Genomic DNA, 27,725 nt, shown 5'->3' with positions numbered 1-27,725 from the left:
CGGAGTTCCTGCTCGCCTGGACCTTTCCTTCTTGCTTCAGCCCTTGCCCTGATGTCTTCAGTGTCTTGCTTCAGCCTGTCTTGGATGTCTGCTTCAGCCCCCGTCTGACGTCTTCTGTATAAGGACTCTGTCTGCCCTCGCCTCTGTCCAGCCTGCTGCCCATTGCCGTTCCCTGCGGCGGGTCCGAAAGGGCCGGGAACAGTCGGAGGACCGTTCATTTGTCAACTTCCCCGTGTTGGCTACCATGGGCATGCAGGTCCGGCAGAGGGTCGGACTCCCTGCTTCTGTTCCTGCCTGCCTGGCTCACCATGCCTGCTCAGCTCACCTCCCACAGTGTGGCTGGGGCTCCTCCCTGGAAAAAAGCCTCCCCGGGTACTCACTGACCATGTGTGGCCATCCCCGGGTACTCACTGACCATGTGTGGCCATCCCCCAAATCTCTCAGAGCTCCTGCCTGGATCGCCTGCGGACCTCCAGGCCCCCCCCGACCCCTGGCCCAGGTAATGCTTGATGATGTCTGCCACTAACGCAACAGGGATGCTGTGCTCCTTCCCCTGTGGGTTGTCGGAGGAGTCCAGGGAGGGGGTGGGGGGGGGGCCTGACTGGAAGGTCCCTGCCCTAGACAGGGCAACCTTCCCGATGTCCCGCTTCCCTGGCTGCCCTGCTCTGTGTTATCCCGGGATGTTTGCCTGCCCTTAGGTCTCCCCTCCTTATGCTGAGGGTGAGTGCCCTTCTCTACTCCAGCAGCACCTGCTAGCTGCTGCTGTTTGCCAAATATGGGCATGTCCCAGCCCCTTGCTCCCATACTCTGCCCCCTGCTCCTCCGATCCTGGCCTGTCACCTGCATATTGGGAGTCGCTGCATGAGGGGCTGGCCTACGCCTCGCGTGGGCCACACAACGCTGTTTTGGGCCGGGTTCGCCCCATTGGGAGGCCCCATCGACTCCCCCTCTGCCGATTTGCCCGGTCTGGAGGCCGCATCATGGGCCGCTAAAGGATTCGCCTCTGCGCCTCACGGGCGCTCTGCATCCGGGCCCGGACCCGAGGAAGCCAAAACTGGGTCCACTTCCTCCATCGAGGAAACAAGAGGGACGCGTTGGCGATACCAGGATGCAAGATGCCTGGTAAGCCTCAAGTTCAGGGCCGCTCTCGCCAGACTAGGAGTGGGGGGATGGACATGCTCAGGTAATGGCATGCGCCAGGAGGACGGAAGCCACACCGACTGCGATGGCTATGGAGCCAGGCAAGTCACCGGGTCTCGGTAAACTTACCGAATCCCGGCTGGGGGGCAGTTTTGAACCCGGGACCACGGCCTCGCTGCCGACAGCCCTACGCGATCGGATCGAGGGCGTCACTAAGGCCCCCGCCACCTGCTTAGCTTGCACTCTCCTCATGGCCCAGTCACAGCACAAAGTTCTCACGGCAGAAAAAAGCAAAAACCGACTGACAAAAGCAGTTAGGAATTGACAACCAAGCAAGAAGCAGGATTCTGCTGCTTGCTTAGCTGTTGATGCCCAACTGCCAACGTTCCCCACTAGAACCTAATATAAGTGCCTCGCAGCCAATGACAATGCAGCAATTCAAAATTGTTGCCATTGCCAATGCCTACCTCCGCTTATCCCGCCCCCCCCCAACCCCCACCCTCTCTATGCTCTCTGCCCCTTGTGCCCATGTTACTTGCAGCAGCGCAAGACGAGCTCACACTACTTACTATTATTTATTTCCTAAATCGAGAAACATGGCTCTTCCATCAAGCCTTCCCAGATTAACATTTTCACCCCCTCACCCCTCAGACCCCCGGTAACCCTCTCCCCCCCCCCTTTTGTATAATTGCATATGTGTATAACGGTATATTCACTTAATCGTATAACTGCCCCCACCCTTTTGATTCCTGGCTCCATTTGTATATTATGTATATTATTTATAGTATATCTTGTGCTCCTTTGCATTTAATTAACCTTGTTACTGTTCCTCTCGCCTTCTCCCCTATCCTATCTTAGTTTGGGGTCTCCCCCTCAGACCCCTCGTTCTTAGTTTTCCCCCCACCCCACCCCCTGTTATTTGTATTTTCTACCTTTTGTTACAATGTAAACCGATATGATGTGTATTTTAATGTCGGTATAGAAAAGTTGTTAAATAAATAAATAAATAAAATAAATTGAAGATGTAAATTTTAGTCAGTCATCTAATCAACTATCAGTAAAGAAGTTGGAAACCACCCTGCATCTCATTGTGTTTACTGGATGCAGTCAGTGATTATTAGTGCTGTGTACAGAGGACTGTAGAAGGGGCAAGAAACAGGTATAATAATTATTGTTCGCCCCCACGTTGGAATCCTGGGACTCAGAAGGTTGAAGCTATCTGTGCTGCAAGAGAGCGATAAAGAGAGACTTTAGAGGAGTTTGTGCAGAAAGGGTCCGCCCTCTCATCTTCTGTGTGCCCCCGGGGTGCCAGTAAAAGGATCCCTCTCGCCCAGGAGTTACATTCATAATGCACCGCACCTGGGAGAGGAGCGGAGGCAGCCAGCCATCTCTAACCTGCAGGAAACCTGCGACCCTGACTGGCATACACGGCGATCAGCAGCATCTCTCCCCCTCCCCCCTTTCCCCCGGGGTGTCTGCGGGAGCTTAATGTAGAAGCAAGAAAGAGCGAGGGGGGCCCGAGCACATTTGCAGCAGCAGGACAGTGGGAGGGGGAAAAAAAAACAAACAAACCCGGTTATAAATTTGAAAAGCAGCCGATTTAGCAGGAAAGGCACCGACTTAACAACAATGCTTTACTGTAACATCCGACACCCGTGAAAGCACCAGGGGCGGGGGGGCAGGCACAGAACCGCTGCCCGGCTCTAATTGGCTGCAGCTCGAAGCCTTTCGCCCGCCCCTTATAAGATCCACTGTGGCCGGGAGACTGCATGCAGAGGGCTATACGGGACGAGTCCCTGCGGACGCCGAGTTTTTCCGGAGCCTTTGCGGAGATTGCCGAAGCCGTGGTGCACAATGAGCGCTGGGAAGTACCGGAGTTACCTGTGCGGCTCTGTGGAGCAGGGGAGCGACCAGAAGAGCCCGCTGCCCACCCGGCCGCCGTCAGGGCCCATGCCCAGGTCCGTATTCGCCGCACTCATCCTCCTGGGGGTGGCACAAGTCGCCTGCACTCTTGGATTATTTTTCTACTTCAGAAGCCAGGTATTTCTCCTATACTTAAAACTATATTGCGGGGTAGCATTTGCCCCAGCGCAACTTTCTTCTTCTGTAGTGGACTTCAGCCACCTTGCGCATTATTTGGAAAATCAGGCTAAAAATCCAAATATTATAATATATTATGTATTATTCTGCTGCAAGTAGATTAAAGGAACTGTAAAAGTCTTAGAAGAACAAAGGCGTGCATGCATTTTTAATCTGGCGACTTTTGTGGTGTGGCTTAATTTAAGAGAAGATTACAATTAAGTTTACCAGAATTTTATAACTTGGTGCATGCAGTTCCTACGATTTTTCTTCACATTTCTGGCTTAATATTTCCACATGGAAATACAATAATACATATCTACATATACAACAGCTCAGTAAGAATTAATAATAATGCATGGCTTACTAGAACGTATACATATATATTGGTAGTGTAAAACCCCAGATGACTTAAAAGGATAAATGGTGCGGTGCATCCCTATTCTCAAGACATCGCCTCGTGCTCTAGATGAAAAGAAGAATACTTTTTAGTACTTTTTTTTTTTTTTGCTAAATAAGGAAAACATGCGTTCCAGTATTCTGCTTGATCAGCTCATGAACCATTCAACCTACTGAAACAAAATTTCGGGCTAGGAACATCTATATAAAAGCTAGACAACACAATAATCTTTCCCTATTAAACAGCATATGGATTTAGTGCAAAATTGAGAACAAAAAAGAAAATTAATTTTAGGAAAAAAGTGCTCATACCAATGGCTCTATAACTATTGTTTTTACTTGTTATACTAGTTAATGGTGTGTCAGATTTCTTGTGCTAGAAAAGCATCTTAATTTGTTACTTGCTTGTAATAGTCACCAAAGTTTTGGTGAAATAAAGGTTAGTCCTGCTGCCTTTCATTTTTTTTTTCACCAGTTTCAGTCTGCACAGTCTGTCTCTAATTTTGTTTAGTAACTTCTTTAAAAAGATGAGGTATTTGAGGTAAATGAGCAACCATGAGAAGTGTAAAAATGAGTCTGGAATGTTGTCACTTCTTGCAGTACAGAAGTCACAGTTGGATATTATTTGAACCTGCACATTACTGTACTTTTAAAAAACAGATAAGGAAGTTCTAGTTTTGTGTTTTAAGAGGGGAGGAGTGAGGGTGGTTTACTGGATCTTGTGTCCTGCTTCTGGAGTATACAGATGTATAGTCCATACTGTACAGTATTCACTTGGGTGCAAAGAAGGGTCAGGTATGTATGTTAAGGATCTGTAACTTTCCACCATGCACATCCTTCTCTGGCTGATCTACCCTATAGAACTTTGCTTTGTATTCACCTGTAATGTCATTATTTACCTTGCTGAATATACATCAATGTATGCATAGCACACATTGATGTATTTATAAATTCTTGTGGCATGGAGCTTTGCAAAGAAAGAAACATGTGACTGTCACCTTGCTCCTGTTCTCTGCAGCATTTTGCATCTTGAAGCCTAGCCCATACTGGCTTGTCTACTCTACCCTGGGACATAACTATTGCAGGAGAGTCAGTAAACTCTGTATGCCTGCTTTCCCAACTCTAACCATACACACAGACAGTCAGCCCACAAAAATCTGGAGTGTACATAACTTCGGCTTTATGAACATTTTGCATGCAGTCTGTAGCAAAAACATTGTTTCGTAGCTCTCAGAAAAAGCAACCCCAGAAATGGAAAGAAAGATGTAAAATGCACAGTTAGGTGATGTTTTGAAACAAAAGTTGCATTTCAAAGCAATTTGCAGCTATGATGAAGGCGTCGTTCTTTTAATATGGTTCTTGCCTTTTGAGGGGCGATCTCAGGTTTGATGGAAACAGGTTTTGGAAAGACAGACTGACCTTGAAAGTCACCAGGCGTGGACTGAAATGAGTTTGGGCATTTCAGAACCAGTTTTGGAGATGGGAATAGGAGTGTTCGTTACCGTCTCATAAGGGAAAAGTGGAAGTTTCTATAGGGCTGTTAATGTAGCAGCAGCTAGGATGTTTTATCTGGCACTGATGCTTGTCGGGAATAACACTTGCATTTCTACGAGTAAAGAGAAGGTTTGCTGGGTTTTGGTTTTTTTTTTTTCCCCCTGAGAGATTGAGAGGGCAGAGAAGAGTAGGGTTGTTTACTGATTTCCCTGGAAAGAGAGAGCCAGCTTTCAGGAAACTGCTGCTCAATTTCTTTTTCCATCACCTTCTTTCCTCCCTTCCCCCCACAACCCAGCTAGGCAAACAAACCAGCCAAAGCCCCCTTCCCCTCCCCCTCTCCCTCTCCCTCTCCCTGCCTTGGTCCTTGCTGCTGCTGCTTGCCCCCAGGAGCAACCTGAGAATGAAGCCCCTGCTCTTCCCCAACAATCAAAGGTAAAAGTTTGTTTGATTTTTCCTTCCTTTGCCTTCTGGGACAGTGGCTGGGGACTGCTGGGTGGGGTTTGCTCTGGGGGAAAGCAGTAGTTAGTGATCAATCACTAAAAAGGGCTCTTAGTTTAGATTTCCATTTTCTGATGCAGAAACCTTGTCCCAAGTTTTAAGTTGCTGACCCCTCCCCAGTTTACCATCATTTTGGGGAAGGGGGGTTCCCCTGCTTGTGTTTCTTCTTTTCCTGACTGATTCTCCAGTTTTTTTTCTCACCAAAGAGTCCCCCCAGGAAACCCTATTGTTCCCTTTTGGAAAAATTGTTTTTTATTTGTTTGTTTGTATCTTTTTGGTTAAGCCTCTGATGTGAGGAAGGCTTATCTCTTGTTCCTTTTAAGTGGGTTTGTTGTTTTTTTTTTGTCCCTTCAGAGAGGTAATAGAGGAACTAGAAGATGAAGCAATCTTCCCCTTGCCCCTCCCTCTCCATTAACTCAAGTTGTCCAAGTTTCTTTTCTGGCTCTAGGTGCCTTTATCCAGTTTTAGTTAATCCACCCTATCCCCCCCCCCCCCCCCCACACTTTTCTTTTTTGAAGTTTTACCCTCCCCACCTTTCAACGGCTGCACAAGTAGCTGCCACAAAGGAAGGCCCGGAACAAGTCATTAGGCAGGTGCAGAAGAGTTGGCTGGCAGGATGGCCATCTTGACTTCGCAAGTCCCAGAGGTGAAGGTGCTCAATCCCAAGGCCATCACGCTGGGCAGGATACTGCACCTGAGGCTATGGCTTGGGGATTGCACCATTATTTGTATTCACATGCACACCCCCATCACCAAGGCTAAATAGTCAGTGTTCTTTGGCCAGCTGTCAGCCTGCCTTGAAGACCTGGACCCTGACGAAGAGGTGGTGCTCAGGAGTGATTTCAACACCACCTTCAGCCCGCTTGATCGCGATGTCCTGGAGGGATATCTGGATGTGGCCAGTTGCCTCAGAAGGATGGTATGACTTTCCTTTCTAGTTATCCGGCATGAGAAGCATCCAGGGCCCGTTCTGGCTTCACCTATAAGGGTGTGGATGATGCATCAGGCCACAAAGTGCACAGTGGAGTCAGCCTCCCTCTTGGACCACAATGTTGTGGCTCTGAGGGTGGTGCTCAGTCCCGCACAGCCCAGACTGACCCACTGTAACTTTCATAAATCTCTCATTGCGGACGAGAGGTTGATGGTGGCGGTCCGAGAGTTTTAGTTGAACTGGCGCTGCTAGGAGGCGGACTTCTCCCCCTCATTTAGTGATGGGACATGGGAAAAGTCCACCTCCGGGTTCTGCGTCAAGAGTACACCAGGGGCGGGAATGTGGAGTGGCACCTGGCACTCCAGTGGCTTTCGGAGGAAGTGCTAGAGCTGGAAGATTGCCCTCACAATGTTCAGGCCCAGGAAGGAGACCAAGCTGTGCTCTTAGAGTATGAGAAAAGCAGTACACAAAAATCTGGAGTATACATCAGATGTTCCCAACCTTTTCAAATTCAAAACGTTTCACAGACCCCTACACACTTCTCTTTAATTTTGCATGCCATAATAAAAGAAGTAAAATGATATGCATTCCAGAATCATTTATATTGTACAAATCTTTGATCCTAATTGAGTATGCAGAGTGCTTTTTCCAAAGCTATTTAAAAGTTGTCCTCATAATTGAAGGTTGAGGCCAACAATGGCCTCCATCTTCCACTCCAGCTGCAACAGGGAAAAGGAAGCAAGTTCAAAAGATTCCAGGGTGGCAACTTGGCATGGTGTGGCAGAAAATTAGCACCGGTACCTGCAGACTTGCAATCTAGCTTTCAAAGGTAAACTGCCCACAGAGTTTCCTTTTGAAAAATTGGGCCGGAGGGGGGAAGCTAGTACTTTTGTACCTGCGTAATTTGCATCTGCTTTTGAAGCAGGTGCAAAGTACATGCATGATAGAGGGCACGAGGATTTCAGAATTCAATCTCTGCATGCACTTTCCTTCCCCCATCCTAGCCCTGCTCTTTTGCCCCCCACAGATAAAAGTCCACATGCTGTTCAATGTTCACAGCGCAGGTATTTTTACCCTCAGTGACGGGGAATAGCAAGTTTTAAAAGGGTCTTTTCACATGGGTAAACAGGTGTTAATCCACATGCCCTCCCTGAAAACTGACCCCCTTGTAGCCTGCTCTTCTTTTAACTTTATTCTTTTATGATTGTTACAAAAACATACAGAAAATGATAGTCACAAAATCATCTAGATTTTAGAAAAAGCAAAACAATAGCCTTCTTTTCAAAGAAAGCTTATTTGATCTCCATGGTTGTGTGTCCCCCTAAATAACTTTTGTGTCTAATGTCATATCCACACCTGGTTGTTGTGTTGTCCTCCCTCCTCCTTGATCCCGGTGGTCCTCGTTACCTTCTTCCTTCCTGGACCATGCTCTCTCTCTCTCTCTCTCCCTCTCTCAGGTTTTGTGGAAACAGGTTTTGGAAAGTCAGACTGATTTTGAAAATCAAGAGGCTTGGACTGAAATGAGTTTGGGCATTTCAGAACAGGTTTTGGAGATGGGACAGGCTCTTAAAGGAAAAATGGAAGTTTCTGTAGGGCTGTTATTATAGCAGCTCCGATGTTTTATCTGGCACTGATGTTTGTTGGAAATAATAATTGTTGGGTTTTTGTTTTTTTTTACAAATAAGGTCATACCAGAATAGTTCCAATGAAGTATAGATTGATTTCTACTAATTTAGAAAATGGAAGAAAAACTCTTTGGTATATCAAAGCCAATCAAAAAAAATTGGACTAGTGCTAGCTTGTGCCTTATTTTATGTTTGCTTCCTAATTTATGGTACACGATAAAGCATTGCTTCAGTATTTTTATGAAGGTTCTGCTCTTCATAGAAGCTTATTTATCCACATCTTATATGGGGGCACTGATATGTAATAACTTTGGATTTTGGAAACTGAAATAGACTCAAAATATGTAAACACTGGGTTTCTCCAGTTGCTCTTGAGTAATTATGGAATACAAACAAATGATACACCCTTCTTCTTAACTTGTTTATTATCTCTGCTGAAAGTTACAACTTATCACTAAAGAGGTATTCAGTGGCTTGGGGAGGTCCTTTTCATTTCTTTCAAATTGGACTCCTGTTAAATTATAAAATTTAGTAAGACAGCTGACTCCCATATTGAGTCAGAGTTAAGAAATTGCTCAACAGCCTTTACAAATATTGCAGAAAGTTGGTGACTGCCAAAACTTATGTAGTTTATCCATTACAGTAAATACAAAAAAATTGATTTTTTTTTTGTTTCTGTGTTTGAGTTTGCATTTTGTTCTCACCATTATGGAATTATGGGCATGAAGTCTAGCAGTGTCCTAACTGAGTTGTGTGCACCAGGGTAAGAGTTGTATCTGCCTATATTCACAAATGTGGACACTGGAAGCTTTATGGCTGCCAAAGCTGAATTTCCTGATTTTAAATAAAAGGTTTGCAAATGGATTCAGAGTAACTAGGGCAGACTTTTCATAAATGGGAGCAAGGATTTGCTTTTAGTGTATATTTTGACCATTTAATTTGTTGCAGTTACAGAGTAGCAGTTCATCAATAAGTTTGAATGATAGCTCCAAATGTAGGTTCATACATGCCATAGTTAAACTGGAGCACACACATCTTTGTTTTCTTGAATTGTATAGTTTGCTGTGTGTAGTACTAAAAGGATTCTTATAATTTTCTTCGTGAACTGAAGTACTATGTTTCCTCAGCATTGACATCTTGTGTGTTCAGTAGCTGGCTAGGGCACTACACCAAGATTAATTTTAGGATTTGGGTGTAATAGGTTCAATACACACTGGCAGTGGCATATGTCAACAACCTATCCTTGCTTTCATGCATAGATACAATAGCAAATATGAAGTAAAATGATCAGTACTCAGCTATTTACTGAAATATAACATTGTGGGGTCTTTTGGTGAGTGAAATGATTAAATAGGGATTGAAGCCTTGCTAGGCACTACTGCTCATAAGTTTCAAACTTACTGAGTCAACTCCTTATTGTGTCTTTTTTTAACTAAATAATTAATTAGTGTAGTCCTGTATTAATTTTACACTTGTTTCTCCATAAACCCTTTGAGAATGAATATGGATCAAGATGTAGAATAAAGTGCATTTGAGGTTTTGGTGTCATTTGGTTTTGTTTGTTTTGTGGCTTAAAGTATTTGGAATTTCAGCAAATACCTAACTGAGAATGACACTATGTAGTTATTGGTAAACACATGTTTGTGACCAACAAATATGTTTGCCCTTTGCAATACAATGCATGAGGGTAAAGTAACCTGGAAAGATTTTAGAGCAAATCTTACAAGTAGTACAATTTTGCTGAAAGTAAAATAAATTTAGCTCCATCTCTCAAAGGATAATAGCAGTGTCAAAACGTATGTGTGTAGTGCTAGAATTATATAAAACCTTTTCTGCCAGCACAGTTCCCCTTAGGAAACGAGCTGAGCTGAAAAGCACACATGCACAATGCTAAAATATTACTAGAGTCCAAACAATTTGAGAGGTCCGGATTATATCAACAATGACTGAAAAAGGACCAATCTGGATGCTGGGAATAATATTAATAATAGTTGAAACTTTAATATAAATGCCATCATACACCAAGGGCACAACTGAAAATCTTCAACCGCCTCTTTTTTAAATTATAGACACTGTGAACTCATCATAAGAACATAACATAAGATTAGCCATACCAAATGTCCATCAAGCCCAGTATCCTGTTTCCAACAGTGGTCAATCCAGGTCACAAGTACCTAGCAGGATCCCAAAAAGGCATAAGGCTCATCACAGGCATAAGCAGTGGATTTCTGCAACTCCAATTTCATAATGGTTTATGGACTTTGCCTCCAGGAACTTGTCCAGTCCTTTTTTAAACCCAGCTACACTAACATCTATCACCACATCCTCTAGCAACAAATTCCAGATCTTATGCATTGTTTAAAAAATACATTTAAAACTAATAAGAGAAAATATCACCTTCATTGTGTGCCCCCTAGTCTTTTTACTTCTTGAAAGACTAAACAACTGATTAACACTTACTCGTTCCACTCCATTCATTATATTATAGACTTCTATCATATCTCCCCTCAGCCGTCTCTTCTGCAAGCTGAGGTGTCCTAACCTCTTTAGTCTTTCCTCATAGGGGAATTATTCCAACCCCTTTATCATTTTGGTTGCCTTTCTCTGTATCTTTTCTAATTCTGCTATATCTTTTTTGAGATGTGGTGACCAGATCTGCACACAATAGGGATGTGCAGAGGGACGCCATATGTTGCATTCGGGATTCGTATTCATCGCGGGGCAGATACGATGCATTCGGCCGTATGGCGCCCTGATACGGTCGATTTCTATTCATTCCCCCACTAAAATTAAATTAACTACAACCCCCCACCCTCCTGACCCCCCCAGGACTTACCAAAACTCCCTGGTGGTCCAGCGGGGGGTCCGGGAGCCATCCTCTGCACTCACACCCTCGGTACCGGTTTCAAAATGGCACCAATAACCTTTGACCTATTATGTCACAGGGGCTACCGGTGCCATTGGTCAGCCCCTGTCACATGGCCATCAGCGCCATCTTGTGCTCCTACCATGTGACAGGGGCTGACCAATGGCACTGGTAGCCCCTGTGACGTAGTAGGTCAAAGGCTATCGGCGCCATTTTGAAACCGGTACCGAGGGTGTGAGTGCAGAGGATGGCTCTCGGACCCCCCGCTGGACCACCAGGGAGTTTTGGTAAGTCTTGGGGGGGGGGCCAGAGAGTGGGGGGTTTGTTGAAATTGGTTTCTTTAGGCGGCCGAATAATTCAGCGAAGATTCGTGTATTCGTGGGGATTCGCGATACGTTTCGCTTCCCCACGAATACAATGAATATGGCCACATCCGTTGCGGATTGCCAATACGTAGGGACCGAATGCACACCCCTAGCACACAATACTCAGATGAGGTTTCACCATGGAGCGATACAGAGGGATTAGGATATTCTCTGTTTTATTCTCCATTCCTTTCCTAATAAACCCTAGCATTCTGTTTGCTTTCTTGGCTGCTGCTGCTGCACACTATAAGAACATAAGAACATAAGAAAATGCCATACTGGGTCAGACCAAGGGTCCATCAAGCCCAGCATCCTGTTTCCAACAGTGGCCAATCCAGGCCATAAGAACCTGGCAAGTACCCAAAAACTAAGCTTATTCCATGTAACCATTGCTAATGGCAGTGGCTATTCTCTAAGTGAACTTAATAGCAGGTAATGGACTTCTCCTCCAAGAACTTATCCAATCCTTTTTTAAACACAGCTATACTAACTGCACGAACCACATTCTCTGGCAACAAATTCCAGAGTTTAATTGTGCGTTGAGTAAAAAAGAACTTTCTCCGATTAGTTTTAAATGTGCCCCATGCTAACTTCATGGAGTGTCCCCTAGTCCTTCTACTATCCGAAAGAGTAAATAACCGATTCACATCTACCCGTTCTAGACCTCTCATGATTTTAAACACCTCTATCATATCCCCCCTCAGTCGTCTCTTCTCCAAGCTGAAAAGTCCTAACCTCTTTAGTCTTTCCTCATAGGGGAGTTGTTCCATTCCCCTTATCATTTTGGTAGCCCTTCTCTGTACCTTCTCCATCGCAATTATATCTTTTTTGAGATGCGGCGACCAGAATTGTACACAGTATTCAAGGTGCGGTCTCACCATGGAGCGATACAGAGGCATTATGACATTTTCCGTTTTATTCATCATTCCTTTTCTAATAATTCCCAACATTCTGAACAGAAGATTTCAACGTATTATCAACAATAACATCTGGATCCTTTTCCTGAATGGTGACTCCTAATGTGAAACCTTGCATTGTGTAGCTATAATTTGGGTTACTCTTCCTGAAGTGCATCGCTTTGTACTTGTCCACATTCAATTTCATTTACCATTTGCACGCCCAGTCTCAGTTTTGCAATTTCTCACAATCCTCTTGTGATTTAACAACTTTGAATAATTTTGTATCATTAGCAAATTTGATCGCCTCACTCATTGTTCACATTTCCAGGTCATTTATAAATATATTAAAAAAGCAGTGGTCCCAGTATAAATCTCTGGTGCACTCCACTATTCACCTTTCCCCACTGGGACAATTTACCATTTAGTCCTACTCTGTTTTCTCTTTTAACCAGCTCCCAATGCAAAATAGGTCACTGCCCCCATCCCATGACTTTTTAATTTCCTAAGAAATCTCTCATTAATGACCTTGTCGAATGCTTTCTGGAAAATTCAAATACATTATGTCGACTGGCTCACCTTTATCCATATGTTTATTTACACCCTCAATAAATTGTAGCAGATTGGTGAGACAAGACTTCCCTTAGCTAAATCCATGTCAGTTTTGTCCCATTAAACTATGCCTATCTATATGTTTAGTAATTTTTTCCTTTATGATAGTTTCTACCATTTTGTCTGGCACAGTCGTCAGACTCACAGGTCTATAGTTTCCTGGATCACCCTTTGATCCCTCTTTAAAAATTGGCATTACATTAACACTCCAGTCTTCAGGCACCATAGACTATTTTAATGATCGTTTACAGATTACCAATAGCTGGTCAGCAATTTCATTTTTCAGTTCTTTCAGCATTCTGGGATATATACCAGGTGATTTGCCACTCTTTAGTTTGTCAGTTTGCTCTATTACACCTTTCAGGTACACTAGATTTGTTTCAGTTCCTCTGACTCATCACATTGGAATATCATTTCTGGCATGGGTATCTCTTACATCTTTCTCAGTGAAGACCGAAGTAAAGAATTCATTTAGTCTCTCTGCTATGGCTTAAATGGGAATAAGAAGCAAAGTATGGTTCAAACGTGTGCCTCTCTCGGCTTTAAGATAAGTACTTCATATAGGGGTAGATTTTCAAACCTGCGTGTGGGCGTACATGTGCGCGCGCTACCTGGCGTGCACACATGTACGCCCGATTTTATAACATGCGCACGCAGGCGCGTGCGCATGTTATAAAATCGGGGGTTGGCGCGCGCAAGGGGGTGCACAATTGTGCACCTTGCGTGTTCCAAGCCCACGCCAAGCAGCACTGCCTTCCCCCGTTCCCTCCCCCCCACCCCACCTTCCCTTCGCTTCCCCTACCTCCCCCGCCCTCCCCCCCCCTACCTTTTTCTTTGCTTTTCTTTTATTTCCAAATTTACTTTAGCCCTCCGGATTTACATGCATAACCCTTTGAAAATCCGGCCCATATTGTTTTGGTGCCACCAGTTTTTAGTTCAAAGAAAAATATTTCAAAACATTATTTGTATATGATGAGTTCACAGTGCCTATGATTATAAAGAAAGAGGTTAAAGATTTTAAGTCATCATAGTAACATAGAAATGAAGGCAGAAAAGAACCAAATGATCCATCCAGTCTGCCCAGCAAGCTTCTTATGGTAGTATCTGCCATGCCATGCAGGTTACCCCCATGCTTCTCTTAAGGATAGAAACTGCTGCTCCATGCAGTTATCCTCAAACCTTATGCTTGACACGCTTTGCTTATAGACTTGGCCGTAAAAGCAGTCCTGTGTCTTTTCCCTTATGTCTGCGCATCAGACCCCCAGAACGTAAAAAAAAAAAAAAAAAAGCCAGGGCTCATGTTGGTTGTCTCTGAATCCAATTCCTTTTTCCTAGTTCCCACCACCTCCTCTCCCCCCCTCCCCTCATTGAACCAGAGAGCGATGTTGCAGCTGCATCAAAAGCATAAAGGCTTTTGATGCAACTTGTGTATGACAACACATATTAAAACTTCAGCTATTGTTCATATTTCTAGCATCTGGATTGGTCCTTTTTCAGTTAATGCTAAAATATAACATTCTACGCTCTCACAATTTTTAATAGACCTTTCTTTATTCTGTGCTTCCCAACTTTGTTGAAGGTGCTTGTTTGATTTGTGACCTCCCACTGAGCCTATAAGGGATCTCTGGCTGGGGAGCACGTGATCCCCTGACAAGTTAAATAGGAATCTAGAGCACCTCTGGGGAGAAACAGAGTTCTCTTGTGCTGGAAAATCTTAAATGTAATTTCCTTATTGTCCTGCCAGATCAGGCTACACTAATGGGTTATGTCTTCCGGCCAACTGATGGAGTGAATGGGGAGTGAAGTCAGCACCAAGATTTTGGTCTCTGCCTCCATCGTGTAGACTCATTTGTGTAGACAATATGTCAGGACTAAAGGAAAGCCAATTAGGATCTAATTGAACCATTCTAATTAAAAGTTTATTTTCATCTTTTAAGAGCGTATAGGGGTTATACTTTAGCACTCTACTTCCTTGGGATGCAGTTCAGCTTAGTCAACATTTGTAGGCAACTGAGTTAAAATGTTTTGAATGTGAAAATTCCCCAAAAATGGGGCCAAAAGAGCTTATTTAGGGTAGACATTTTTCCAAAACAAATACATTGCCTGTTTTCAATGTAATTTACTTTTGCCTTTAATTTTAGTTGGATTGGGTAGACAGTGGTTAGAGATAACTTATGGAATGGATATGCATAAAATGGGGACATTTCTCCTTGAAGGATCCCTTGAATACCTTGTTGTAATATTTTAAGGCTGGAATGGCATTTGGTGTTGTAAATATAAGTTGTATTATTCAGGAACACAGATTTCTTGCTGTCTGTCTTCTCATGTTGCTCCAGTATATAAGTTCACCACATGCTCTTTTGTTTCTGTTAAGGGATGGCAGCCTGTGACCTATGCATTGTGATGTAATGTTAACTGCAATTAAGATTTCCTAATTGAAAAATGACCTCCTCCCCAAATTAAAAAGAGAATCACCCAGAACACAATTTTGAAAATTAATTATGATTTGGCATCTCCCTTTATCAAATAATAATAATAAAAAAAGGAAAACATCCCAAATCTAATCTTATTATGGTGTCTTTTAGTAATGGTGAACCTTTTTGACCTCAGGTACCATAAGGTGCTAAAACATCTAAAATTACTGGGCCAGCGGATTCCGGCATCAGTGGGAGTTTGCTTGTTTATAGTTGGACATTTTGCTTCGAGTATCAGAACTGAACATGGATGCCCCAGCTTTTCCACCCCTGCTACTATCGTTCTGCTTGGATTTTGTGTAATGGCAGGAACACATGATTGCACAGTAGGCTATTTGGCACCTGTAAATCATGCAGTAGAACCCTTCCTCATATGTCTCTGTTACTGTTTTTGATAAGAGTAGAAGATTAATGGTATTTATCAGAAGAAGGATGATGGTCTCAGTTTTCAAGTCTTGGCACAGTTGCAGCTGGGGCTAGGTGACTTGTAGCTTGTTCATGTGAGCTTTGCAGGCAGCCTTGTGTACTGCTTGCAACTTGTCACATTTCTGAGCTAAATTGGCTGGGATTCCAGCAATGGTTAAATTAATCTGGTCTGGTGTATTAAAATTGTATAAAGTTGAAAGGTTTAAATTAATGTGCAGAAAATGCTAGCGATTCCCTTTCACAATTCAGTTTCCTGATGCTTGTTTGTATTAGCACTATTAAATATTATGTGCAGTGTGTGGTTTACTTTACGCCACCATTACCCTGGAGGCAGGCGGTGTGTGCAGTAAACATTTCAGTGTTGGCAAATAGCAGTTTGTTTTGCAGAACAGTCTCCTGTTCTCTATAGAATCCATTTCCATTGATCTTCCAGGCAACTCACCACCATGTAATGTTGTGTAAAATGAAGATCACTAATTAATCTTTGCTTTAATAATAAGAGCTGTTAACTTGGAGGCAGCTGCTGAACAATGAGACTGAACTGTTTCCAGCTGCACAGTGGCACACACAGTGTTTGCATTGCACAGGGAATTGCCTGGTCCTGTGCTGTGTGTGTTCGCTTTCTGGAATCCTGTATGTTGTCATGAGGGAACCAGTTCTGCAGAGAAAATGGGGAAAAAATTTCAAGTTAGACTTCACATCGTTGGATGAAATTTTCAAGTACAGCATCATACCCGATGGTCTCAGTACTTCATATATACTACACTAAAGCAGGCTGACCAGCTTGCATGCTGGGCTATATTTGCAAAGCTATAGAAGACACCTGCATTGCCTGTTTTCAGCTGGCAGATTGCCTCACGTGCATTGAAGCAAAGAATAGCCGAGTCTGTACCATATTTGCAGTTTTCTGCCTTTGCAGGGTAAATTATGGAGTGCACTAGTGGTACATAAACCAAGACTGAGACTCTTTGTAATCCAGGCTAGAAATTCAGAAACAAGAATGCTTTTAGGAAGTAACAGGAGAAATCTTGGAGAATTTACAATGAGAAGACAATGAAAAATGCCCCTCAAATTTTCATACTACTAATAGAATTGGAGGTGGCTATGTATGTACCATACCCAGCAGATGTGCATTGAAACTGGGGGAACTCCCATCTTTCTGCATCTAAACAGTAATGTTTAAATCTATTAGAATGCAGAGTCAACAATATCAAGAACAAAGACAATATTAAGTAATGAGAGAACAAAGTATCTCATGACAACCCCCCTACGAATCACCATTCTATTAGGCCTACGTCCCATATCTTCAGTTAAGATATATAAGAACATCCCTGTAGATCCACCTGACCCCTGTGTTATACCAATGTATATGTCAAACCAAAATATGTTATTCCAAAGTATGTGTCATACCGAAGTATGTATTGACCCTAAAATATGAATGTTACTTTTGTAAACTGTTGTTCCTAGTGAAGATCACAACGGTATATAAAATAACTAACTAAACTAAACTAAACTAATGTATGTTCAGCGATGGATTTTGCAGAATTTAGCTTGACTATGGTTTGTGACGGTGACATAGCCCTAGTCTCCAAAGTCCCACATTGCTTAAATAACCATCCATCTGGAAATGCCCTATCCAGGGCAGAAAAGATTCTCAGTATAGCTAAAGAGTTGTTTGGTTTTGCCCGATTAATGCATTCTCCTGTGCATAAACAGTTTTTTTGCACACCTCTGAATTGTGCAGCATAGAGGGCATGGCGGTTTGTCTGAGTTCACCAGCGAAGTGGGTAGAGCAGAGTATTAGAATCTCACAGTTTAGGCTTCAGGTCTGCTCTAACATTACTAGACTTTCTTTCCCACTCTTGCTAACAAGATGCTTTATAGTACAGTATATTGCATATATAGCTTGAATGTTAACAGTTTTTTTTTTAAATTTTATTTGTAAAGCTTATATTTTATCTTGATGAGAAAAAGGCAATTTTGCTGTTTTCACACACTGAAGGTAACATTTTCCATTACTGGATGATGAGTCTTTGTGTACAGTGCGGAGTGGTAAAAGGCTGCAGATTCAGTGGACATCCAGTGGAAGTTCCATGGCTTTATAAGGAACTGCCCATAGAAATCGCCAGGTTTTTTTTTAGCAGTCTGGAAAATATCTTCAGTGCTTAATGTGAACTTTATTTATCAAGCCTTTTTTTGTTTTGTAGATAGGCCCTGGCAGAATGTTGGAAGAGGAGATACACTGCTTGAGATCATTTTTAAAACTTCATCACAACTCGCATTTAAGGGACACAGTGCCAGAAGTTGACGACGCAAAGTTCATTTCATGCAGTGAACTAAAACAGGCTTTTCAAGCAACGATAGAAAAGGTAATTACCGTTGAAGGTGAAGGCTATATAAACTGAAGATTCTTTGCTGCTTGTTTGGAGGACACCTTTAATGAAGCGGTGATGTGGCTTAGATTTTTGCGAGACAGTTACTTCCATTGTAAGTGGCACCAATGCTTGTACATAACAGTACTCCAAAGAAATTTCAGTCTAATTTCATGGCATTTGTTTGTGATGGCTTCAATTGTGGCTAACCACGTCTGCATCCCAACTAATTTTGCATTCCTCAGCATTTTTAATACAAATGGAAAACATTTTTAACACTATTCGAGAAGGCGTTAGGTTTGTGGTTTGGTTCCTTGGCCAGTATGGCAATAAAGATATTTAAATATCATTTTTATCCACTTATACTTTGCTTCTAGAACGTATTGTTTTATTATATTTACACAAGATGTGTTGAGATTGCAAAACTAAAATTATGAAGCCAGATACTTGCAAAAATATCATTGTGAATGATAACATATCAGAACTCAATTATGACATGTCAGTTCAGTTGAATGCTAAATTGAAATGTAATATAAATATTAACATGCATTTTCATCACACTTTAATCTGTGCATGGACTGAATATATTTGAACTTAACATGGTTCCTTATATCTAAGCAGGACCCCTAAATGCATTCGTCCCCAACCCTGGTCCTTGTGATCAACCAAAGTCTTATTTATCACAAAATGTATACTAAATAGTCATGCAATATGTTTAATTACATTTGGTATGTGAATCATGTTAATTTGTGTATATTTGTTTAGCCTGAAAATGTACCTGTTGTGTCTCAAAGGCCAGAGTTGGGGGACAACTGCCCATGTGTGCGCACATTAAATTAATTTTACCTAATTACAATTGTGGTGAGTTGAAGCACATAAAGAAAGTGATTTATCCAGTGTTGCTCACAGCGTGTGTGGTGGAATCAGGAGCTAAACTTGGTGCTTTTGCAACTATTTCAGTGCACATAAAAGACTACCCACAGAGATTCATGCACTTAACATACTTAATTTTTTTTTTTTAAGGTTGGTGAACAAACCAGCCTCTAAGTAGCAACATACTCTTTTATACATTTTCTTTCATCGTTGCTTTGAACTGTCTAATGCCAAATATTCCATTTAATCATTTGGTCCACCTTTCATTGTTCATTTGCCAATTAAAATTTGAACTCATGTATTTCTGACACCTTATCCCACTCTTTAATCACTGGAGCTTTCTTTCTTTTCTGAAATCTTAAATGATGCTTCTTAAATGTACTATTGTAGGCATATACTTAACTCAAATGCATAGACTTCCTCTTCTTTATAACAAGGTCTCCCACCATAACATTTCCTGCCACGAAACCAAGCTCAGTTTTTTCATGGCCTCCTTAACATGAGCAGTTAAAATAAGAAACTGTAAATGTTCAGCAGGGGTTTCCCCCTTCTTCCACCTCCTTTTCTTTGGCAGGAATTAGCAACTGCAAACAAAGTGTGTTGATTAGCTATTAATTATTAAAGGAATTGGCTGCTGGGTATGCTATCTGTTAGCGGGGAAAAGCTGAAAAACATATGTAACCCCTGCATGGGATAAAAACCGGATGCTGGACCCAAAAGCACACAATCAAGGATTAGATACCCTATGTGCAACTGTTCTCCAGACTAGCTGATACTTCTGAGTGGGCCAGAGCTCCCTGTGGGGGGAAGGTTTAGCTTCAAGGCCCTTTTGCATGTGTCACAAATACACAACCCCTTAGGTTCCTTGACATACAGCACTGACAATCTCAAGTCTATAACAGTAATAAACATGTTGGAAGCTGAAGGGTTTCCAATTTTTATTGATAGTTCATCAAGGGGGTAATTTTCAAAGGAGTTACGCGCATAAATGTAACTACTATTGTAGCAATTTTCAAAAGCCATTTACTCACGTAAAGTGCACTTATGCGAATAAATCCTATGGACGATTCAATGGCATATATTGTAGCAATTTTCAAAAGCCCACTTACTCGAGTAAAGTGCATTTACATGCGTAAAACCCAGATTTACGCATGTAAATGCTTTTTAAAATCCGCCCCACATGAATGAAAATTGTTGGTTTTTTTTACAGCTGTTTGATATTAAATTGATGTACATTATTGAAAGATAAGATAAATTTGTGACATTACTCTTCTAATAAATATCTTCTAAATTTATAATAACCAATTCCTTAATGTAACTTATTTTCCTTTCCAATTGATTTAACTGAAGAAAGTTTAAACCTTTTGCTAAAATTTCCAATTGTTTGCCCATTCTTGGAATGGATAGAATATAGTACTAGTTATTAAGTTGAATATTATGTCCCAAATATCTCACACCTGTCCAGTAGTTTTCGATACTCCAATTCTCTCCAGTCATTTCCAGTAGGCACTGGGACCATATTGGAAAGTCTCAAAAAAATGAATCTTTACTCCTCCCCTTTGGCAATGGATGTGAATGCATACTTCCTCCTTGATAACCAGAAGAATAGCTGTATCTTCCTATTCTTTCTCGATGAAAGACGTCACTTATTTAAACAAGCAAACAGATAGGAATAGTGCAGAATAAATTAAAGGTCCACACGAATGTCTTAATTACTTTATAAATATTTACTTGGTATGGCAACTCCACTGTTCTGAAATACACATCATTATGTTAAAGCAGGTCCCCCGACACGGATCCCGTGTTTTGCCGCAAGGCTGCATCAGGAGGGACAAACATGGAAATATCATATCTAAAAATACAAACAGAAATAAATAACGGTGTGGAACAAAATACTGATGGGAAACCTATATAACTAAAGAAGCATAAATATACCTGTGTCAATTTCTACACAAGATGACCTAGAGTGCACAGATACTAGGGGAACAGTAATTCTTTAAATGCTGTGGTTTTGGCATGAAAACCACCAACCAATCAAAACAGATCAGAGAAACAAGACAAGCAGGATGCGAAAGGGAACTAAATCAGACTAAAACTAAGTAAAAAAGTACCATTCAATCTCGTTGTTTAGACCATGTGGAGAAAGACTGTTAAGATTAAAGATCTATTTCTGCTCTTTACAAATGAGCATTTCCGAAAAATTCCCCCCACGATGTAGAGGAGATAACACGTCCATAACAAAGAACCTTAAATTGGAGACACTATGCGACTGGAGCACCCAATGTGTAACTAAAGGAGCATTTTCATGTTCATTGTTGATACGAGACCTATGTTCAATGATTCTGGTTTGATCATGTGTGTTGTTTTTCCTACATATAATTTCTGGCAAGGGCACATAATAACATAGATAACACCTGATGATAGACAGTTGGAGCTAAACTGTAAATTAAATACTTTTTTGGAAATGGGGTGAATGAAAGATGAAAGGGAAAGAGAAAGTGAGCAGACTGAACAATTCCCACAAGGACTGTGACCACCTGAAGATAGGGGTGAGGAAATGGAAGGACACAATTCAGAATGGACTAGGAGGTCCTGAAGGTTCTTACCACAATAAAATGTAAATCAAAGAGGGCAATTAAACAGCTGATGCATGGAAAGTAAAAACCAGTAATGAGGGATGATAGTGGTAAATGCTTTACTGTGGACTGAAAAAGGCAATATACAATTGATAACACAATCGGAGGAACATGGTTGTGGTAGAAAAAGTAAGTCCTGGTTAGCATATAACACACTTTTGAAGGCTTTTTTTTTAAAACGCTATGAGGGTACCCCCTCTCTTTAAACCAGACAAGCATCTGCATAGCTTGATTAACAAATTCTGTCTTTGACAAACAAAGCTGCCAAAGTCTAAAGAATTGTCCAAATGGAATGTTTTTCAAAGTGTAGGGGTGGTGACTATCAAAAGACAAAAGAGTGTTATGATCTGTCGCCTTTCGGAAAATGAACGTGATGAATTTATCATGCTCAAAAGAAATAGAAATGTCAAGAAAAGAAATTTGAAAACAGTGAATATTAAAGTTAAACTATAAATGACCATTACAATTATTCAGCCAGTCAAAAAATAGAAAACATCGAACATCATTCCAATCCAAATCAAAAGAATGTTGTCAATGTACCGTAACCATAAAAAAACATGGGAAGACCAACTGGAAGGATAAACACATTTTTCTTCAAAGTCGGAAACATATCAACACACCAAACTAGGAGCCATTGTGGCACCCATCGCGATTCCCTTAACCTGTTGAAAAAAGACCGAATCAAAAAGAAAAAAGTTTTTTGTTAAAGCCAATCTAGTTAGAGAAATTAAAAAATCTGTAGGAACACAAACTGGAGTGGTACGAGAATTAAGGATATCTTCAATAAGTAATAATGCTTCCTCCTGGGGAATATTTGAATATAAGGAAACTATATCAAGCATTACAAAATAGAAGGGAACATTCGGAATAGTTAAACCCTGTAGAACCATAATCAAATGTGCCGAATCACGAATGAATGAGCAACTTAATGGAACGAATGGCCGAAGAAAATACTCCACAAATTTAGAAAGGGGTTCAAGAAGAGAGCCCATCCCAGAAACAATGGGAATGCCTGGAGGGTTATGGAGAGACTTATGAATTTTGGGCAGAATGTAAAATGTCGGAGTGACTGGATGCTCAACAGTCAAAAACATGCTTCCCGAGTGGTAATATATTTACAATCAACCGCATTCACCACCAGTTCCTTAATAGTCTTTTGTAAGGCTGGGGTGGGATCAGAAGGAAGAGGATGATAAAAAACAGAATCTTGTAATTGGCGTGTTATCTCTTTAACGTACATGGATCTGTCCAAAATGACAACCCACCTCCTTTATCAGCAGGTTTTATAACAATGCTGCGATCATTTGCTAAGGCCCTTATAGCGGATCTTTTAACTCTGGTAATATTAGATTATGTACCGAGGGCCTGATCCCAATTTTTCAATTTCCACATGTACCAATTTCTCAAATGTTAGCAAAGCCAGATCAAAAGGACCTGGTGGTACCCATCTTGATTTTTGAACATTACTGATTCATCATATGATGGTGAAGAATCAGAAAAAAACCATTTCAATTTAAGCAGACAAAAGAATCTATACAAATGTATCTAGACATCAACCTGATCAAACAAAATAGTAGGTATAAATGAAAGTCCTTTCTCAAGAATTTGTAATTCCACGAAACAATGTCAACAACCAATTGGGAAGTTCGTTCAGTAATGTCAGCACAACATCTTTACATCTGTTACTGCATTGCAACCTCATATGTCACAACCTTTTTTAGAGCCAGCTCAGACTTTAAAAAACTCCCGGTATCCTCGTTCCTGAGGTTTATTTGCACCGCAACAGAGTTCACGAATTACTCGCAACACTCGACAACAACAACAACAACATCTAACCGATCCTCGGCAATAACTCAGCAATCTTCTGGACTAGTTTTTAATCTTTCATCACGTGTAATATCTGATGTGGAATTAAAAATTCAAACAGTCTAGCTTCTCGAGTCCCCAGTCAGACAAGCAGTAGTCACAACTCCTACCACCATTGGCACATCCTGGTGCGGAATCTATGAGCTGGGATGCAGGTCAGATCACTGGCAACTCCTCCGCAATTTTATGGACCAGTGGGCTGGAGTTGGCAGCCTGACAAGGCTGAATGGAAGCAGAGTTTAAAAGCACATTCTCTTCCCTACCTTGTCACAAATATATGTGTACATGCCTCTCATCCAGCAACAAAGCTTTTCAAGGATACTCTATCCTTATGTTCCTTTGCCACCACAGCCTCCGGTCATTTTCAATAGACCCCATTCGGGATGGTCAACATCAGATGCCCTGTGATGACCTCAGTCTGTGTGCACCAGTGGCAGTACTCCACAGGGCAATACCAACCCCCTTCATGTATGGTATATGGTGCCAGTAGACCTCAGCCTGCTATCTCTACCCACAGTGTTCTCCCAGACTTGCAGGCAGAGCCATGAATTAGCATGAACCTTCATCATGTGGTGAGTCTCTATTACCTTTCTCTGAAGCTCGAGCATTGGACCATGGAGTTGCTTGTAATACCAAAGTAAAAGAAGGGAAAGAAAATGAGGTACCATGAATCATCAGAATCTACTTCTGATGACTTGTTACTTGACTCTGATAATTCATCGGACCACGACAGGGTCCGACCAATGGCACCGGTAGCCCCTGTGACATAGTAAGGGCAAAGGCTATCGGCGCCATTTTGAATACTGGCAGCCGACGGCGTGAGTGCAGTAGATGGCTCCCGGAACTCCGCTGGGCCACCAGGGAGTTTTGGCAAGTCTTGGGGAGGTCAGGAGGGTGGGGGTTTTGTTTAAATTCGCTCCTTTAGATGGCCGAATAATTCAGTGAAGATTTGTTGTATTCGTGGGAATCGCGATACATTTCGCGACGCAACGAATATGGCCCTATATGTTGCAGATTGCCAATACGTTGCAAACAAATGTACACCTCTATTTGATATCATTATAGTGGTAATATGGGTTTTTCCCTTTGTTTCACAGTAAGTTATGATATAAAATTTGAGACATATATATATATAGGGGTTATGGGAGTGGAACTGGCTCAACTATGCTGAGCATTTCAAAGATAAAGTAGATGAGAACCCTCATATGTCCCAAAAAATATCCCAAAACACACAGATTGTCAGTTTATGGCTAAAAGATACTGGAACAGATATTAAAAAAAAGCTGAGCTACTAAATTTAGGCCTATAAAGTTTTCAGCTGAAAATTCACATAAATTTAGGGTCCTAAAAGTTAAGATCCTAAATTTAGGCCTGCTATTTATTTGCCTAGAGTTAGATGCCTAAATTAGGTTCCTAGTTCTGAAAATCAGTGCTAAGCTCCTAACTTTGTTTCCATGTCCTAACTCTGCCCTGTAGCCCCCCCCCCCCCAAACACTCATTTTTTAGTCTTCTAAATCTAGGCACCTAATGAAACTAGGTCCCTAAATTTAGGGACTCATTCCTAGTAAATTTTCAAAAGGGCCAATTTAGTAGCCTAACTCCAAAAATTAGGAGCCTAAACTCTTTGAAAATTGACTCATGGGAGCTAATATGTCCTTTCAGAAAAATACACCATTGAATGGCCCATCACAAGTAAAGCTTGTTGCAGGATGCATGCTGGCCTTATTATAACAGCTGGGTGCCCTGCTACAAACTGCCTCTTTAGACATACTTGTTTTATGTGTGCAGCCTGCTATCCGACCTCCAGATGCCCCAAAATATTCACTGGCAGGCCTGTTCTTCAGTAGTAAAATCCCTGCAAGGATTAGGGTGTTAAGAATTCTCCCCGTATCATTTTGTTTCATTCCAGGAAGTTGGCCCCAGAAACAGGTGAGATAGGTAACATCCCAGTACCAGAGAAACTGTGGCAACTTAGATTCTGGCAGCCTGGGAACTATTCACCAGTCCCTCTCCAGCAATTTGGACATTGCACAGGAGGTTTTACAATAAGCTGGGACACTTCCTAGCAAGCAAGGGGTGTGCTGGCTGACCTTGAATCTAGTCTGCCTCGCTAAACCACGGCAGGCAGTGCTGTAGAAAAGTGGTCGTTTGATAATTTGCTCTGGTAGAATAGTTATAATTGTGATAATTTTGCAAATACTGCAGCATTTTTTCATTCCACTTTTGACTTTTGCATTGTCTTTGAATTCAAGTCCAAGGGATCGGGCAGAGATAATGTTGTCTTCTAGAGAATATATGTGGAAAGTCTGAGGTTTATTTTGATTAGCTAATTGTCATCTCTCGTTCCTTGCTCTGGTTATGTAAAGTGGGACATAACTGGAAGAAATATATTTGATTTCCTGGATTGACAGTAAGTCAAGGAATATATTTTTTTTTGCAGACTCCATCTTTTACTAATGTTGTACCTTGTCACATTTTCCTCATCTGTAAGTGAGCTAGTCTTTGACTTGCACATTCTTTACTTATGTGTATGTAAAAAGATTGTGTTCCATCTGACTTTTTTGTCAGGTTCCATTCAAAATCTTGTAATTTCCTTAACTGCAATTTTTACAGTGCTTGTTGCACAATTCCTATTTCTTCATTTACCACAGTATTTTCTTTTCTAGTTTTAAAAATACTCTTTTTCATGGATTTTTCTCTTTACTCCATGTTTACCTTGGGCTGTTTTCCTTTACAGTTTGTGTTTTGAACTTAGCATACGTTTGCCTTAAAGAATGGAATTGTTTTATTTACTCTATTTATTTATTTATTGGCTTTTAATATACCGGCGTTCGTGAAGCACATCACGTCGGTTCACAATAAACTCAAGAAAGGAGGAAATTACAAAAAACAGGGAAGCGGGGAGGGAGCAGGAGAGAAAGGGAGTAGTGGGGATGGGATATACAAAGCGAGGAAGAAAGGGCAGCTGAGAAAGAAGAGAGTATGATGGCATAAGATATTCATTGGGTATATTCTGAAAAGCAGACCAACTTTAGGGGGAATGGGTGCACAGCACCAATTTGTGCACCGTTAAAATAATCCCAAAAATCCAACAAACTCTGAGTGCGTGAAGAGGTATTTTAGAGAGCCAATGTTATATTTTCTGATACATGCTCACTTGAAGGTGAATTTTAAAAGCCCGGCGTGTGTCAAAACCGGTAGATATGTGAATATGTTGGGCCAGTGTGCGCCGAGCAGATTTTTAAAAGCCGCCCAGATACAAGCGTCATCTCCCTCTGCGTGCACAAAAATCTTTTTCTAATAAAGGGGTGGAGCATGGGCGTACCTGGATTTCTCAATGAAAGCAGCGCATAAATATTTATGCGAGCAAACGTGCAACTGGGTCCCATTCTGCGTAACTATACGTCTGCTGTGGATGGCATGTAAGTCATAAAACAAACAAACCTTTCACAGATCAGCGGGGTTTTAAGGGTCAGGGCTAACAGGGGGGGAAGGAGGGCTATTAAAATAGAGGGGTTTGGAAGTCCTATCCCTTGCCTGGGTGAACTAGGACCGAACTGGGAAAATGGGCAATTGTGTTAGTGCACGTGTCTATTAAAATCCCCCCTGCTTACGCAGTAGAAGTGGCATTTGCATGCACAGGCAGAGCCCACTTAAAATTGCACTCACGTGTACACGCATTCAGGCTGTTTTATATTATACAAACATAAACACCCGTATGTTATAAAATAGCTGCATTGCTGGGCATGAGCCAGCAAATACGTGCATCCGCTTGCTTGTTTAAAAGTTACCGTCCCAGCAAATAAGAACATGCTCACATTTTTAGCATTACTGGTACAGTATTTTAGTAGTCCTATGAATTCTGGAGAAGACTGGATTTTTAAATATTGGTCCACTATTAAAATTATCCAAAGATGATCTACTTGTATTTGCAATGGACTGATGTGGTCTGAAGCTCATGCACAACCTCTTTGGTTAATTCTTATAATGCACCAATAAAAGCTGTCACTTCTTTGAACTAACGGAGCAGACTTCTAGTCAAGCAATGACATTAAAGTTTGATCACTGACCTTTGCAAGATTGCTGAACTCCTCCAGAGAGCATGCTGTATCTCATCGGTCGACTGTGATATTTCTCAATTTTGAGCACCTTGCCTCCAATCCCAATTTATTT

General features: G+C 41.7%; 1 protein-coding gene across 1 annotated transcript in view; it reads left to right on the top strand.

Moving 5' to 3' along the window:
* The first annotated feature begins 2,899 nt into the window (after nt 1–2,899).
* Nucleotides 2,900–27,725, top strand: part of TNFSF11 (TNF superfamily member 11) — a 73,122-nt gene continuing 48,296 nt past the window's right edge. The window contains exons 1-2 of the mRNA XM_029602944.1: nt 2,900–3,180; nt 18,013–18,174. Coding sequence (XP_029458804.1) covers nt 2,995–3,180; nt 18,013–18,174 — 348 coding nt within the window. The 5' untranslated portion in view covers nt 2,900–2,994. The remainder of the gene's footprint in view (nt 3,181–18,012; nt 18,175–27,725) is intronic.

This window comes from Rhinatrema bivittatum, chromosome 5, assembly GCF_901001135.1.
Source record: "Rhinatrema bivittatum chromosome 5, aRhiBiv1.1, whole genome shotgun sequence".
In the NCBI taxonomy this organism is placed as follows: domain Eukaryota; kingdom Metazoa; phylum Chordata; class Amphibia; order Gymnophiona; family Rhinatrematidae; genus Rhinatrema; species Rhinatrema bivittatum.
This window is presented reverse-complemented; position numbering and strand designations above follow the sequence as displayed.